Consider the following 14,765-nt stretch of genomic DNA (forward strand, 5'->3'; position numbering starts at 1 on the left):
TATCCTCTTGACTATGCATGGCCTTTTTTAGTCACATACACATGTAGGAATCAATATCAGGAGTATACTTTTAAAATAGTTCTTGGAGTTCCCGTCGTGGCGCAGTGGTGGTTAACGAATCCGACTAGGAACCATGAGGTTGCGGGTTCGGTCCCTGCCCTTGCTCAGTGGGTTAACGATCCGGCGTTGCCGTGAGCTGTGGTGTAGATTGAAGACGTGGCTCGAATCCTGCGTTGCTGTGGCTCTGGCGTAGGCTGGTGGTTACAGCTCCGATTCGACCCCTAGCCTGGGAACCTCCATATGTCGCAGGAGCGGCCCAAGAAATAGCAAAAAGACAAAAATAAATAAATAAATAAATAAATAAATAAATAAATAATAAATAAATAAATAAAATAGTTCTCTTGTGGCTCATTGGGTTAAGGCTCCAGCATTGTCACTGCTGTGGCTCAGGTTGCTGCTGTGGCACAGATTAAGTATCTGGCCCTGGAATTTATGCATGCCATTGGTGCAACCAAAAAATAATAGTAACAATAAAATGGAAAAGACAGTGATGTGTTACTCTGTCACGGAATTTTAGGGGGTGAGAGCCTTGGGTATGGGAGAGAAAATTTGATTCTGTACAGTTCATACCTTATATTACCAATGCTCAGTAAAAAAACAAATAGCATCAGTGACAAAGTTTCTATTTGAATTGTATAGAAAAAGGAAAAAAAGACTATTTCCAAAATACACCTTATTAAAAAGGCACTATTCCAGTAGCTCAGACCTCAGTGCCGCATCCTATATTTTAAATTTTAGCATCTGAATTTTTATGTATTATATCATGCATTTTGTGAATGTGATATTTTACCCCAGAAATCAGCTGTACCACACTAGCTAGCCAAGCATATCATTTATAAAAATAATAAAAAAAAAAAGTTTGGAATTCAGTCAAGATGCTTCAACAGTGTAGAGTCATTCTTATAATTTCATTTTATGATGCTTCTTTCCTTAAGCACAGAATGGAACTCAGGTCCTGTCACCTTTTATCTTGCCTTCAGCAAAAGTTCTCATGACTTGGTCTCATTTATCTTTCAGAATAATTTATCTTTCCTGTGTCTTCTGTTATTTGCCTGCTCCTCAGTGTCTAATTCTGACTGTTGGTGCTCCGAAGTACAACACCCTTGTTGAGAAAGCACATTTCTCATTCCAGTTTGTCAGTCTGTGGGCTCCCCAAAAGGGAACAGTTGACAGCAATCAGCAGGAAACTGCAGAGTGAGACCATCTTGAACTCCTTCACCTTGAAGCTCATTTCACCACTTAACATACTTTTTTCAAGTGGTCAGTGGATATATTTAGACTATCATTATCCTTTCAGTGTTGACCAGAGCTTCATGGTATAAACCATCTGCCATTTCTTAGAATCTCTTTGAGTGGGGACCGTGGAAAGTTATACTGGGGTCAGTGAGAATCCTCTTCCTTCTAACAGCAAAGGCTACTTGAGAAAGCCTCATTTCCATCCTCATTTCCATCCAAATGGAAGTTTCCATCAAATTTCCATTTGTTAGTACTGCTTGTTCAGAATCCCCCAGACCTACCCATCTGAACATGGAATATCCTTGTCAGAATATTCAAAAGATAGTCTTCCACTTTGTGGCTAAACTAAAACTCTTCCATATGACTGCTATTGAGGCATAATTATCTTAACAAGAGACAGAAGCAGGGTTAAACTTGGGCAGTGCACTCTCAGATTCAGCATTTCCTCAGGTCAAAAGCTCAGGCCATTTATGTAGTTCCTGTAAATCAACTCTGTCTTCTTCCAGATGACTTACACAAAAGATGGGCTAGGAGACTACTTGTTCACCTACTTCATTCTTATTATTTAGTGAGTTTCTCAAGTTCAAACCACCCTCTACCTCCACCTAAATCCCACTTTCTTTGCCTTCTAGTTATGAACCAGAAAATAGTTAGCTAAACCACAGGAATCTTTAAAGTATAAATTGTTTCAAAGTATGCAGATCATTGCCAAATAGAGCCTGGACTGGAAACTTATTTGCACTGGTCAGATAATAAGATTTGTAGATGTTCAGAAAGCCCCAGAAACAGCTGGCTGATTTCCTAAATCCTGTTTACTTACATTTACAGTTCGTTATACATTCTGTACAAAAAAATATATATATATGCTAAGTTTTAGTGGTGCCTCAGTTTTTCTGGAAGCCATAGAATATTTATCAAAAGAATGAGTTAAATGAGTAACATGTATCGATGACACGGTAATTCTTACTTTAAAAAAAGAAAGTCGTTAGAGTTCCCTTGTGGCACAGCAGGTTAAGGACCTGGCATTGTCACTGCAGCAGCTTGGGTTGCTGCTGTGGCACAGGTTCTAGCCCTGGCCCTGGAACTTCCTCATGCCACGGGTGAGACCAAAAATAAAAGCCCTTAACTGTTTACTTTCCAACTACAACTATATCTGGGAACTCGTAATATGGTCAGTATAACAACGTTATGCAGGCATTTAAGACCAGAATGGGATTCCCGCTCAGACCATTTCTTCAAGGGTGAACTTGGGCAAGCAGCATATGCTCTCTAAGCCTGTTTCATCACCCATAAAATAGAGGTAATAATAGCAGTAATTTGAGAGGATTGCTGTGAGGACTAAACAGAAGTCTGGGTGTTTTCTTTCTTTTGCAGGCAGGAAGCCCTTCTGGCCGCCATCAGTGAGAAGGATGCCAACATAGCTCTTTTGGAGCTTTCGTCCTCCAAGAAAAAGACCCAGGAGGAAGTGGCCGCCCTGAAGCGGGAGAAGGACCGGCTGGTGCAGCAGCTCAAGCAGCAGGTATGCCTGGGCCAGGCGTGCCGCAGGCTGGCCATTTGTGCTTTCAGGCTTCCCGTCTCAGGTCAGACTCTGGTCTGTGTCCTGGCAGTCTTCAAAGCAGAGACTTCAGGCTTCAGACCTCTGGCTGCAGCCAAGAAGTGCAGAGCATTCTTGGTAGGATGACTGGTTTAGAAGATGTCACATGTCTTATGAGGATGTTTTTTTTTAACTTTTGCAGTGGCAGATAAAATTAGTGAAATTAACTGAAATGAAAAAGGCTTATTTTTTACATCCAATCAGAGTCCCACCATAGAAGGCACTAAGTATATTTTAATGTAAATGATTTCCTGTTATTCAGGACTGGGTAAACTCTGAAGTTAAGAGCAACATTTTACCCCCTTTCTTTTCCACCCCAAACCCTCCTCAAATTTAATGCTTAGTACTTATGTAAGGCTTTTCATCTGTGAAAAGAAAGCTAAGTGTTTTATCTTTGATGGTTGCATAGCAAGGTAAATATACTTAATTAACAGAGCTATACACTTAAAAATGGTTAAATGGTAAATTTTGCATTGTTTGTATTTTACCAGTTTTGAAACTGGGGGTAAATTTTCCCCTTTGAAAATAAGGAGAAGGCTGAATTTTAACATCTGAGTCCTCCTCTTCATTTTCAAAGCTCTGCACATTGGAGGCCATTCCTGTGCTGTGCGCAATGTCCACTTCCTGCCTTCCAGCAGCTTCTCTGTCACATTTGCCAGCACATTTTCTGTACATTTCAGCTTCCCAGATCCCCTTTTGCTTGAAGTAACCAGAAAAGAAAAGCGTTTTTCAAGTTAAGGAATTTCTTCTTTTCTGCTTTAGGGGATTAGTCATCAATTGATATAGCATAGTATTTAATGTTCAAATTAACAGGAAGCGATATTTACACAATAAGACTATTTTCTCTATTTGTTGACCATTAAAACTATTTACAAATAGACTTTATTTATGTGGCTCACTTTGCCGAGAAAATACCAGAAGAGGTCCCTTTCTGCAGGATGGGTAGATGACCAGCAAAAAACAACCCATTGCTCACTTACAAGTGAAAGATAACTTTTCAGCATCTAAAATAATGTGTCACAAGAGGAGTGTCCAGGAGTGGGATGCCTGTTGAGTAAAACAGGAAGAATATGCTCATTATTAGAGCCATCCGTCCAGTAGTTCAGCATTGAAATTTGTCTTGTCAAAGCTGACAGTGTGAATAGAGTTGTGGTTGCCATGGGCTGGGGGTGCAGGAAATGGGGAGGTAGTGGTCAAAGTGTGCAGAGTTCCAGTTATGCAAGATGCATAGGTCCTAGAGATCTAGTGTACAGCATGGTGACTACCGTTGATAACACTGTGCTGTAGACTTGAAATTCACCAAGAGAGTAGTTCTCAGATGTCCTCACTGCAGAAAATCAAAATAACAAGATAACTATATGAGGTGATGGAAGTGTCCACTAGCTTTCTTGTCGTAGTCATTTCACAGTGTAAACATGTATTAAAACATAGCCTTGTACACCTTACACAGACAGTTAATATATACACAGTTGATATTTGTCATTACACCTTAGTAAAGCAGGGGTGAAAAGCTGTGATAAGAAGTAGAAGGGTATTAAGAGAAGGTGTTAACTAGTTGGAAGTATATGTATTTAGCAGTATCAGTTCTCTGAAATAGGGACGCCTGACTATAAAGACATGTGATTTAAGTAGTTTATGGTCCCTCCACCTTAGGACACTGAACAGAATGAAATTTTAGTCCAGCAGACTATAGTACTTATCTCATTCGCAATGGCTTCTGGTTTCTTGTCTGTCCAAACTATGTTTTTATTAGGTGAAAGTTAGGGATATTCATTAATCCATGAATTTATAGCCTTGGGAAGTGGTAGCTTCCCATTGTCGTTAGTGTGGCTCTCAGGAGGCCTTCCTAGTTGTGTTTCTCTGCCCTGCTGCATGCCCAGAGTATCTGGGACTCAGGGAGCAAGGAGGAACCGATCTTGCTAAAGATGTTGTGACTCTGTAATTTCTCTAAGTGTGTGATGGGACTAACTTTTGGACAAGGGCGAGGCTTTTTGAAACAAGCACATGGCATCAGTGTTGTTTTAATTTAAAGCTTCTAGTCCTCTGGGAGTTCCCTTAATGACTCAGTGGTTAATGACCCGAACTAGGATCCATGAGGTTTTGGGTTCGATCCCTGGCCTCACTCAGTGGGTTAAGGATCCAGCATTGCCATGAGCTGTGGTGTAGGTCACAGACAGGGCTCGAATCCTGAGTTGCTGTGGCTGTGGTATAGGCTGGCAGCTGTAGCTCTGATTTGACCCCTAACCTGTGAACTTCTATATGCTGCAGGTTCAGCCCTAAAAAAAAAGCTTCTAGTCCTCCACTTGCTGGAATGTTCCTCCCTATAGGCCATTTCCTCACAAGGCAGCGGGAGCAGTGACCAGGCTTCCAATGAAACGGAGCTGCCCTTGCCCAACAGGCTCTGGGCATTCATATGTGATTCCAGTGATAGGATGAGGTAAAGCAACAAGGGAGCTCAGATTAAGTAGGGGTCACTCTCTGAGATGGTCCCAGTTTACTGGTCACCCCACCCCAAATCAAGGAAGGGGCCAAGGCCAAGGAACAATACAAACCAAAGGCTGTCTCACCAGGTCCACACGTGCCATGGGGGGTGCCAGCCAGTGCTCTCAGATTGTGAGCAGTGGGGGAACCCAGTTGTGACCACCACGCGCCCCACCGGGCCAAAGTGTGAGCTCATAGCCTCCTCATGTACCCGGCAGGAGGTGGTTTTTCCTCTGCCATGTTTTCTTCTTCCACCTCAGGAATTTTATGGCCTGTGTGTAGTTGCCATCCATGGGAAGTCTGGCCGTCCTGTGCACTACACACAGATATGTCTGGGCAGGTTGGCCTCCTCAGGACAGGTTTGAGTTTTTTTTCTTTTTTTCAGTTTAAAGCATTGTAAGAGTGAAGGCTGACACTTACACTGATTTGACAATCACTTACTCTGAGTCTAGACAATCTCATTTACAACCATTTACAACTACAGTTTTGTAATCCTCTGTATTAGGGTTAAATATCAGATAATATATTCTTTTACTCCAAAATTTTCTAGGCATGGGGAATATAAAGATATGGTACTTGGCTTAAAGAAGCTCACAGTCTAGTGCCTCAAATACCAGTTGTGCTAATTGTCAAAAACTATCCTATAGAGAGAGGGTAGTCCCTGGCCCAACCACCTTTTCTGGCTGTCAGCCTCAGCAGGTCATCTCTGCCTTAAGTGCTGTATTTGTCCATTGTTTCTTGTCCATGTAGCATGTTCTTTGCGTCAGACATTGTATTAATGGAAAGTGAATAGCTTTCTTCCCAGCAGTGGCCTGGTAGAGAACTATTAAGCCTCAGTTTTAACTCTAGTTCCTCTTTTACCAATTTGATGACTTTTCTGAGATTCATATTCCTCATCTATGAGGTTTATATAAACTGTTTATTCCCTCACAGGATTGTTGTGAGGGGAAGTAAGATAGCAAGCCCAGGCATCCAGGACCCACTTCCGCTCCCTTCCACAGACCCCGTCCCTGGCTGAGCCACACCCAAGAGGTGCGTGTCACGTGAGGATGGCCGTCTCAGGATTTTCAGGAATTACACAGCTCACACAGGGTGTTCTGTTCTTTGCAGGAAGCACATGCTTTTCAGGGCCATTAGGAGAACTGAGTTCTCCTGTGTCGTGTGAAAGAAGTGTAGCTTCTCTTGTCAGACTGGGTGACCTGAATCTTATATTTTCATCCTTGAGAGCATCGTTTAAATGCCCACCTGCCCAAAGTCATCAGCACCAGGAAAATGGTAACTCCTGGAGTGCGTTCTGTGTCCCTCACTTTCTGGTTCTCTGACTTTCCATTTGCACTCATGCCCCTTCCTTATATCTGTGACTAGTTTGACTTGAGAGTTAAGAGAAAAGAGAATAACTACAAAGATGGCCACCCCTTATCTGTTAACCATAATGTGCTGGGCACAGCTGCTTTATATGCATCACATCTGACCCTCACCACGACTCCAAGAGCATTATCCTCATTATACCTGTGAAGCTCCCGAGACTCCAAAGGGGATGTTTGGGGCTCAGTTTCCACAAGGTCTGAGGGTGGACCCAGAATTAGGACCAATTCTCTTTTTACTCTTGCCATCTTATGTGAAAATTCCAGCTGAGTGGTGATTAGGAAGGTTATTTTGGAATTGGAATAATACAAGCAGTGCTCTTCCATGTTTTTAAGATACTCATTTATTCCACTGAGAGATATGGGGGAAGGTCCTTATTTATAGGCCAACCCCTCCCTTCTCTTTCTGCCTCTGAAGAACTTGAAACAAAAAAGAAACAGTATGATTTGTCCCTGCTGGCTTTGAACTTGAAGCTACAAAATAACAGTGAAGTGTAATGTAGCACTTTTGTGTCTCAGAGAAGCAGAGCTCACTTTAGGAGTAAGTGCTTGGTGAGAAAGCACCAGGAAAGGCTCCCCGTGCTGCCTGCTCTGAGCATCTGCAAACCCCTCCTAGAAGCCCAGCCCGGAGCCAGCCTCCTGGACACCCTGACCACCTGAGTGTGTGGAGGCCTTTCCAGTTCAGGTGATTGCAGAGGAGAGTTTGATCCTGGCCTGCCCTGTGGATGGTGAAGAGATGTTCTAACCCTGCAGCTGTCCCGTGTGGTGGCCTGTTTGACCTTTACATGGTCTTACGAAAATCACCCCCCTTAAGCTCTGAGTACCCTTCAACCTTCGTCCCCTTAGGAGATGGAATTCACTATGAACTTTCCAACTTCTCCTGGGTGCTGGTGATACAAGGGTAAGCAAGTCAAACGTGGCTCTTGGGGACTTCCCTTGGTTGCAAGTTCAACCACTTTGTCCAACGTTTCTGGGTACTCTGTCACGTAAGCATTTTTAAGTCACCTAGTTTGACAAAAAAAATAGACTTCTTTCAATTACATAAAACTGAGCAAAAAAAAGAAATGTAAATAACTTGTCACTCAATCTCAGAGTACTCGATCTCTCCCATTTTAAGAGCTATAACTAATTTTAATTGTTTTTTTTGGGGGGGTTGTTTGTATTTTGTTTTTTGTCTTTTAGGGCTGCACCCACAGCATATGGAAGTTTCCAGGCTAGGGGTTGAATCAGAGCTGCAGCTGCCGGCCTGCACCACAGCCACAGCAATGCCAAATCCGAGCTGCATCTGTACCTACACCATAGCTTATGGCTATGCTGGATCCTTAACCCACTGAGCAAGGCCAGAGATTGAACCTTATGATTTGTTGCCAGTTGGTTTGATACTGGTTTGTTACTAGTTGGTTCGATACTAGTTTGTTACTAGTAACCACTAGTTGGGATGGAAAATCCTTTAATTGGTTCTTATTTCACATTTTCTGAACGAATGATCAGTTTCCATTATTATCAGTAAAAGAATTATAAACAGATTGAGGCTTAGCTTGGCTGATGAAGGAGGCCTCAGGGATGGTGAATAATGTGTCCATACCTGTTTAGTGGATGAAGAAAACTTGGGTGAGGTACCCTGTGTCTATACTTCATTCCCCCAACTATAAAATGGATATTATTTCCCATTCCCCTTAGGGAAGTCGAAAGATCAATTAGCATCTTCACAGTGAACCAAGATCTTGAGATGAGTGGTGCATACCTGCAGAGCTGCGTGATGAGCTGTGATATCCTGGTGCATGTTTTGTGGAAAGGTGTCTATCACCTGAGGAAGCGAGCTGATTGTCAGACAGACGTGTGCTGTTGTGTGCTCCCTCACCCAAGCCTGCTTGGGGGTCTGGTTTCCTCTTTCACTGACCTGAGCCAAACACCCTCCTGTTGCTCCTGCAGCCTTTTCCCAGAGGCGCCCTCTCCTTCCTTGCAGTGACAGCAGGTGGTCCTGACTGGCAGGGGTAACCTTCAATTGAGTATCCTCGTAGACTTCCTTAGTTTCCTCCTGTATTACGTGTGTTTTACTCATTTAACCTCACAAGTCCAGTTAATTTCCCTAATCTCTAAGTTCTTAATGGAAAAGGGGGTACTTGATTATTGCCCCAAGTGTTTCCTATAGGGCCAGTATGAAAAAATGTCTGAATTTGGGAGTTCCCTGGTGGCCTAGTGGTTAGGACTGGGCACTTTCACTGCTGTGGCCCGGGTTCAATCCCTTGTCTGGGAACTGAGATCCCACATCAAGCTGCTACTCACACAGCCACAAAAAGATGTCTGAATTAAGTGACTCATACTGTAAGTCATTCCTTGTCTTTTGCTAAGTCCTGCCCGCCCTCTAGTTAACAGTTGACTAGTCTCCGAGGAGCTGCCTATGGTACATGGGATACCTTGCATGATACCTCTGCCCTGATCTGCTGCTTCACCAGGTAGCGCTGAGGGCTCTGACAGCCACTGACTGGGCCCAGGACACCAGCCTGTCCTGGAATCATGTGGTTTCCCATGGTTCACATTCCCACCTCTGAACCCACATTCACACATCCATGAGAGAGCTGGCGGCTGGTCCTGACAGTCAGTGCTCTGTCCAGAGACCACACTCAGAAACAGTCTGTCCTGTAATACGGGCTCGTTCTCTTTTACTTCCTTTATTTTGGACTCTTTTACTCCCCTGTTATTAGTGAAGAGAGCATGTGTCTAGGTTAGCGCCTTTCTTGTTTTGACTGTAGACCTTTTCCCCCACATTTTAGGGGGGTGACTGTTGACCCATCTTTAAAGAGAAATATGTCATCTATGTTTTCCGACTCGTGGTGTTGAAGGCTGCCGTCTGTTATAGTAGTGTGATGTGCTAGCTCTGAACTTGGAGTTGAAAGGCACCTTTGTCATAACCACTCCACGCACTTGGAACTTTCCAAATAAATCATCCTTTGGACTGAAATTTCTCATGCTTATTCACGGTCCAGAGAACAAGTTTTTTGAAAGTTCAATAAATTCCCTTTGTTTGATACTAAGAATTATGACAAAATATCATTTGTTCCAACTCCAGCTTTGGTGCATATGTAGAAAATGGTGCTTTAGGAGTTCCCATTGTGGTACAGTGGAAACAAATCCAGCTGATACCCATGAGGATTCAGGTTCAATCCCTGGCCTCGCTCAGTGGATGGGGGATCCAGCATTGCTGAGAACTGTGGTATAAGTCACAGACGCATCTTGGATCCTGCATTGCTGTGACTATGGTATAGGCCGGCAGCTGTAGCTCCAATTTGACCCCTAGCCTGGGAACTTCCATGTACCTCAGGTTCAGCCCTAAAAAGCGAGAGAGAGAGAAAGGAAGAAAGAAAAAAGGAAAGAAGAAAGAAAGAGAAAGAAAAAAAGAAAGAAAGAGGAGTTCCCGTCATGGCGCAGTGGTTAACGAATCCGACTAGGAACCATGAGGTTGCGGGTTTGGTCCCTGCCCTTGCTCAGTGGGTTAACGATCCGGCATTGCTGTGAGCTGTGGTGTAGGTTGCAGACGCGGCTCGGATCCCACGTTGCTGTGGCTCTGGCGTAGGCCAGTGGCTACAGCTCCAATTCGACCCCTAGCCTGGGAACCTCCATATTGCTGCAGGAGCGGCCCAAGAAATAGCAAAAAGACAAAGGAAAGAGAGAGAGAGAGAGAAGAAAGAAAGAAAATGCCAATTTAATATTGATCCTAAGCAAGCCAAGTGTGAATCATTTTATTTTGTTTGAAATGTGTTTTCTTCTGCCTATCTCATAGTTTTCAGTAAAGACTATAGACTGTTGTTTTGTGTATTAATATGTGATTTGTTTTTATTTACTAAGTTTGGGGAGGAAATGGCTAACACTGTTCTAATACATTGAAAGAAGGAAAAAAAAAAAAACAGATGAGGCTTTCAGATTTTTGGCCCCAGGCCCTGACACATCTATTGGAGCGACAAGTTGGAACACCTTACCTGTCAGACTTACTGTTGGCTCTCCAAGGTATGCCTAGGTTGTCTCTAAACAAAGCTAATTCAGTGTGAAGATGTGCCAGCAATCTGCTAATGTGAACCCAGCTAACGAATGTCACCATTTTGGATTTATCACTTTTTTTTCCTGAAAGGAAAAAAATGTTGTATGAAAAATCCTGTTAACTAGCCAGGAAAATAGACATTACTATTACTCATTTAAAGCCTTTTCCTAATGAGTGAAATCCTTCATGAAAGTTTGTTGCCAGTAAGAATGATGGAGAATCAGCCTTGAAAGCCACACCATAATGCAGAATCCCAGGTCCCTTCGTTCTGTGTTGCAACAATGAGCCAGAGAAAGACATGCATCCAGTTGGTTCCCTTCAATGCTTCCTACAGCAGTTCTCCCTTCCTTTGCCCTTCCCTGCTTCTGAGTCAACAGAGGACCGAGTATTCTTAGGGAGGCAGGAACCTGAGAGGCTTAAAATGGGAGGCATATGACGGCAGAGGGTGCTTCTGCACGTGGACATTAAGGTGCATCCTGAAATAACTACGTGGTTAGGGTGTTGTGTAGCTGTGATCCCCGATGCAGACTTCGTGCTTTGGACAAGTAAACTATAAAAGAGAAGTGCATCACAAAGACTGATTATTTTCAAGCCAAATATTAACTATATTAGGGAGTATTCTGTGTGATATTTGGTCCAGTTCATTGACTTTCAACTTGCTGTAATATATGTTGTAAGGTTTTTGGAAAACATTATTAGATTCAGTCTTTGTAAATTCCATAAATACATAAAAAACCAAGCCACACTGTCTCTGGGGTGGCTCCATTAGTGCATTTCTGTCCTATCATGGAGGAATCAGGAAGGAATCAGGACAGACCTTCCTGCCTCCAGGTGGTGGACTTGTCCTTAGCTCCCCCTCAGCTCCGTAGGCACCTTTTCCACTTCCCACATAGCATGTGCCATTGGTGCTATGCGTTCTGCACTAACAGCAAAGATTCCAGTGGCATGTTCCTTGCTTTGCTTTAAAGACCCCTTTGGGAGCCTCCTCAAGGCCCCTGTCTCTACTAACAGTCTATCCAGGACAGGTTAGATTTTCACTAACATTCTCCAAATCTCTTCAGCTCATCCTGCGTCCTTCCTATTCCAAAGCCACTCCTACATTTTAGGTGTTTGTGGCACCCAATTCCCAGTTAGCAAAATCTATTAGTGCTGTTGCTGCATAAAGATTACCTCAAATTTAGTGTCTTAAAACAACAAATGTTTATTATCTCACCCAATCTCTGAGAGTCAGGAATCCGGGAACAGCTTAGCTGGTCGTTCTAGCTCAGGCTCCCTATGAGTTTGTGGTCAGGCCTGCAGTTCTCTGAACGCCTGGCTGGAGCTACAGAGCTCACTTCCAGAGTCACTTGTATGGCCCTTGGCCCTGCAGCATTTAGGCTTTGTGGGTTCCGAAGGACATGGAGCTAGCTTCCCTTAAACCAGTGACTTGAGGGGAAGGGAGAGGGCAGCTGAGGCAGAGGCTACGATGTCCTTTCTGACCTGTCTCAGGCAGGACACCATCGCTTCTCCTCGGGCTGTTGGCCACATACACCAACCCTTGTGGTCAATGAGGGGGTCACTGCAGGCAATCTTGGTGGCTGGCAACCAAGAGAAGTGTGTGAATAGCAAACAGCTATATCCTCTTTCCTGAGACACTGCTCAGCAATGGCAGAAATGTGGGTAAACCTCAGAAACACTGAGCGAGGGAGTCCAGACATGGAGGAGTGCGTTTTGTGTGAACCCATGTTCGCTTTCACCTCTGCAAAAGACTGTTCATCTGTGACCTCAGAAGGCAGGTGACATATAAACTCAGAACTTGTTTCACTTTCTCTACTTCTGCGCCATGGAGGGGCTGGCAGCAGGCGAGGACAGCTCTGTTCTCTTTGTCCCCTTCTCCTTCCCCTCCGGCTTCTAGATCCTCTGATGCCATTGCAGCCCTTCAGCACTCTTGCCAATGTTGGCCCCCTGGGGTTGTGCCGTAACCAAAGCAGACCTGGCTGCTTTCTGCGACGCCACTTGACTCACAGGAAGCTCAGCCTCCTTGCCTTGCAAAGTAGTGGGAACACATACGTGGCCTTGACTTCGCTGTCCACCCTGCCGTCTGTCTCCAGTTGTCTTTTCTCCTCCTCAGATAAGCATAAGGCCGATCAGTTAAGTCTGATGCCAGGTACCAACAGGAAGGAGATGCCAGTCTCCCTTTCTTCTACTCACATTCAGGCTTTAGGGTTGAATAGGATTAGGATTGTATTCTTCTTGAACCCTTCACTTAGCTTAGGCCAAGGGACCCCTCTTGTGCATAAATATACACTCCCCAGAATGTCAGGATTCCTTCTGCCAGTCTTAGCATCACCTCACACCAGTCTCAAACCAGAAAAAGGGCGTGTGCTGAGGGGTTGGACTGGTGGAGAGTGGTGCCTTTTCTTCCCCCTCTGAGCAGGCTCTCTATAATGTGACTTGCTTAGCTCTTTGTTCCCAGCTTTGGGCCCTGGCTTCCAATTCTGGAACAACTGTAAAAACCCAGTCATCATAGTATTAAAACCAGTTTAAAAGTGACATCTAACATTGGAGGGTGAACAGTAAAACTATTGCACATTCTATAAAAAAAGAACAGTAATAGGAATTCACTGCTGTGGCACCAGTTCGATCCCTGCCCTGGGAACTTCCGCATGCATTGGGCAAGGCCAAAAAAAGAGAAAAAAGAAGGAGCGAGAGAGAGAACAGTAATACAGTAACGCTACAAATAGCTCCTAAGTTGTTGGTGATCAGAGGGAAAACCAAATAGCAAGTGCTGAGACCATGCAAGTGCTCCAAACACCTCTCATGGGAAACAGTGTGGCAAAAGTCTGTCCCGCTCACTCAGAGCTGGCTTTCTTGATAACAAGACCAGCCTTCAGAGCGTGCACACGTCCATTCACCACGCATTCATGGAGCCAGGTGCCTTTGACAGAGCGGGACACACGGTGTTTGGTGCTGCCAGAGGACCCCTTCTGTGTGTGTGGCACTTGACTGTGCCTACTCTCCCCTGTATTTGCCATGTACACAAGTGCCTCTCAGCTGTCCTGTGTAATGTTATCTCCCAATAGTGGCTAGTATTCTGTCATGAAAAGTGAAAAGCTTCCATCCAGTTGGACTGTACAGTATCCAGGAGTTGACAAAAGAGACAAGTATAGTTCAATCAGTGGTTTTTTTGTTGTTGTTGTTGTTGTTTGGTCTTTTTAGGGCTGCACCTGCAAGCATATGGAGGTTCCCAGGCCAGGGGTCGAATTGGAGCTGTAGCTGCTGGCCTACACCACAGCCACAGCAACACCAAATCCAAGCCACTTCTGCAACCTATACCACAGCTCATGGATACTCTGGATCCTTAACCCACTGAGCAAGGCCAGGGACCGAACCCGCATCCTCGTGGATGCTAGTCAGATTCATTTCCACTGAGCCATGACAGGAACACCCTCAATCAGCATTTAATGATTCAACAGTCCTTATTGACTTGGCCAGATAAAAATGTTCATCTCTTTTGAATTATCCTATCTCCCTTCAGGCCTAGATTTTTTTACATATGAAGTATTCCATGTATACCCTTCTTCCTCTTAACCACTGCAAACGTCAGGATCAGCCATGCTTCCTGCTGGTGGTATCCAGATTGATTGGAAGGAAATCGAATGCGAAGTGTTTCCCATTCACTGTCCTCACGTCTGGAATTGCCTTCTCCTTCCTCAACTTCATCTCTACTTTGATCTTCACTACAAGACTCATCTTTGTAGTTTGGAATTTCCTGGCCATGAATCAGGTTTTTTTTCCTTATCATTAGCAAAGCCATTCTTTGTTCTTTTTCATCCACACATTTGTCCTCCTTTTAGCATAAGTTGAAACACAAGAGGGGAGGAGCAAAGAAGAGGCCCTGTTCACTCACTGTGCAGCAGTTGCTGGGTTATTTACTTCAAGCCCCATTATTCCCGTGGTGTGACTGTCTTCAAGCGTAGGAATTCCCATTCTGTAACAGCTGCTCCAGCTCGTC

The 14,765-nt window shown here is 44.2% G+C and overlaps 1 protein-coding gene across 26 annotated transcripts in view; it reads left to right on the forward strand.

Moving 5' to 3' along the window:
- The window catches only part of ERC1 (ELKS/RAB6-interacting/CAST family member 1), a 384,984-nt gene that overhangs the window by 287,686 nt on the left and 82,533 nt on the right, over positions 1-14,765 (forward strand). For all 26 annotated transcript variants that reach the window (XR_002344310.1, XR_002344314.1, XR_002344307.1 and 23 more), the window contains one exon: positions 2,671-2,815. Coding sequence is in view for 15 of the 26 variants with exons in the window: in XM_021092976.1 (XP_020948635.1) it covers positions 2,671-2,815 (145 nt within the window). In the remaining 11 variants the exon portion in view is untranslated. The remainder of the gene's footprint in view (positions 1-2,670; positions 2,816-14,765) is intronic.

Source organism: Sus scrofa, chromosome 5 (assembly GCF_000003025.6).
Source record: "Sus scrofa isolate TJ Tabasco breed Duroc chromosome 5, Sscrofa11.1, whole genome shotgun sequence".
Classification (NCBI taxonomy): domain Eukaryota; kingdom Metazoa; phylum Chordata; class Mammalia; order Artiodactyla; family Suidae; genus Sus; species Sus scrofa.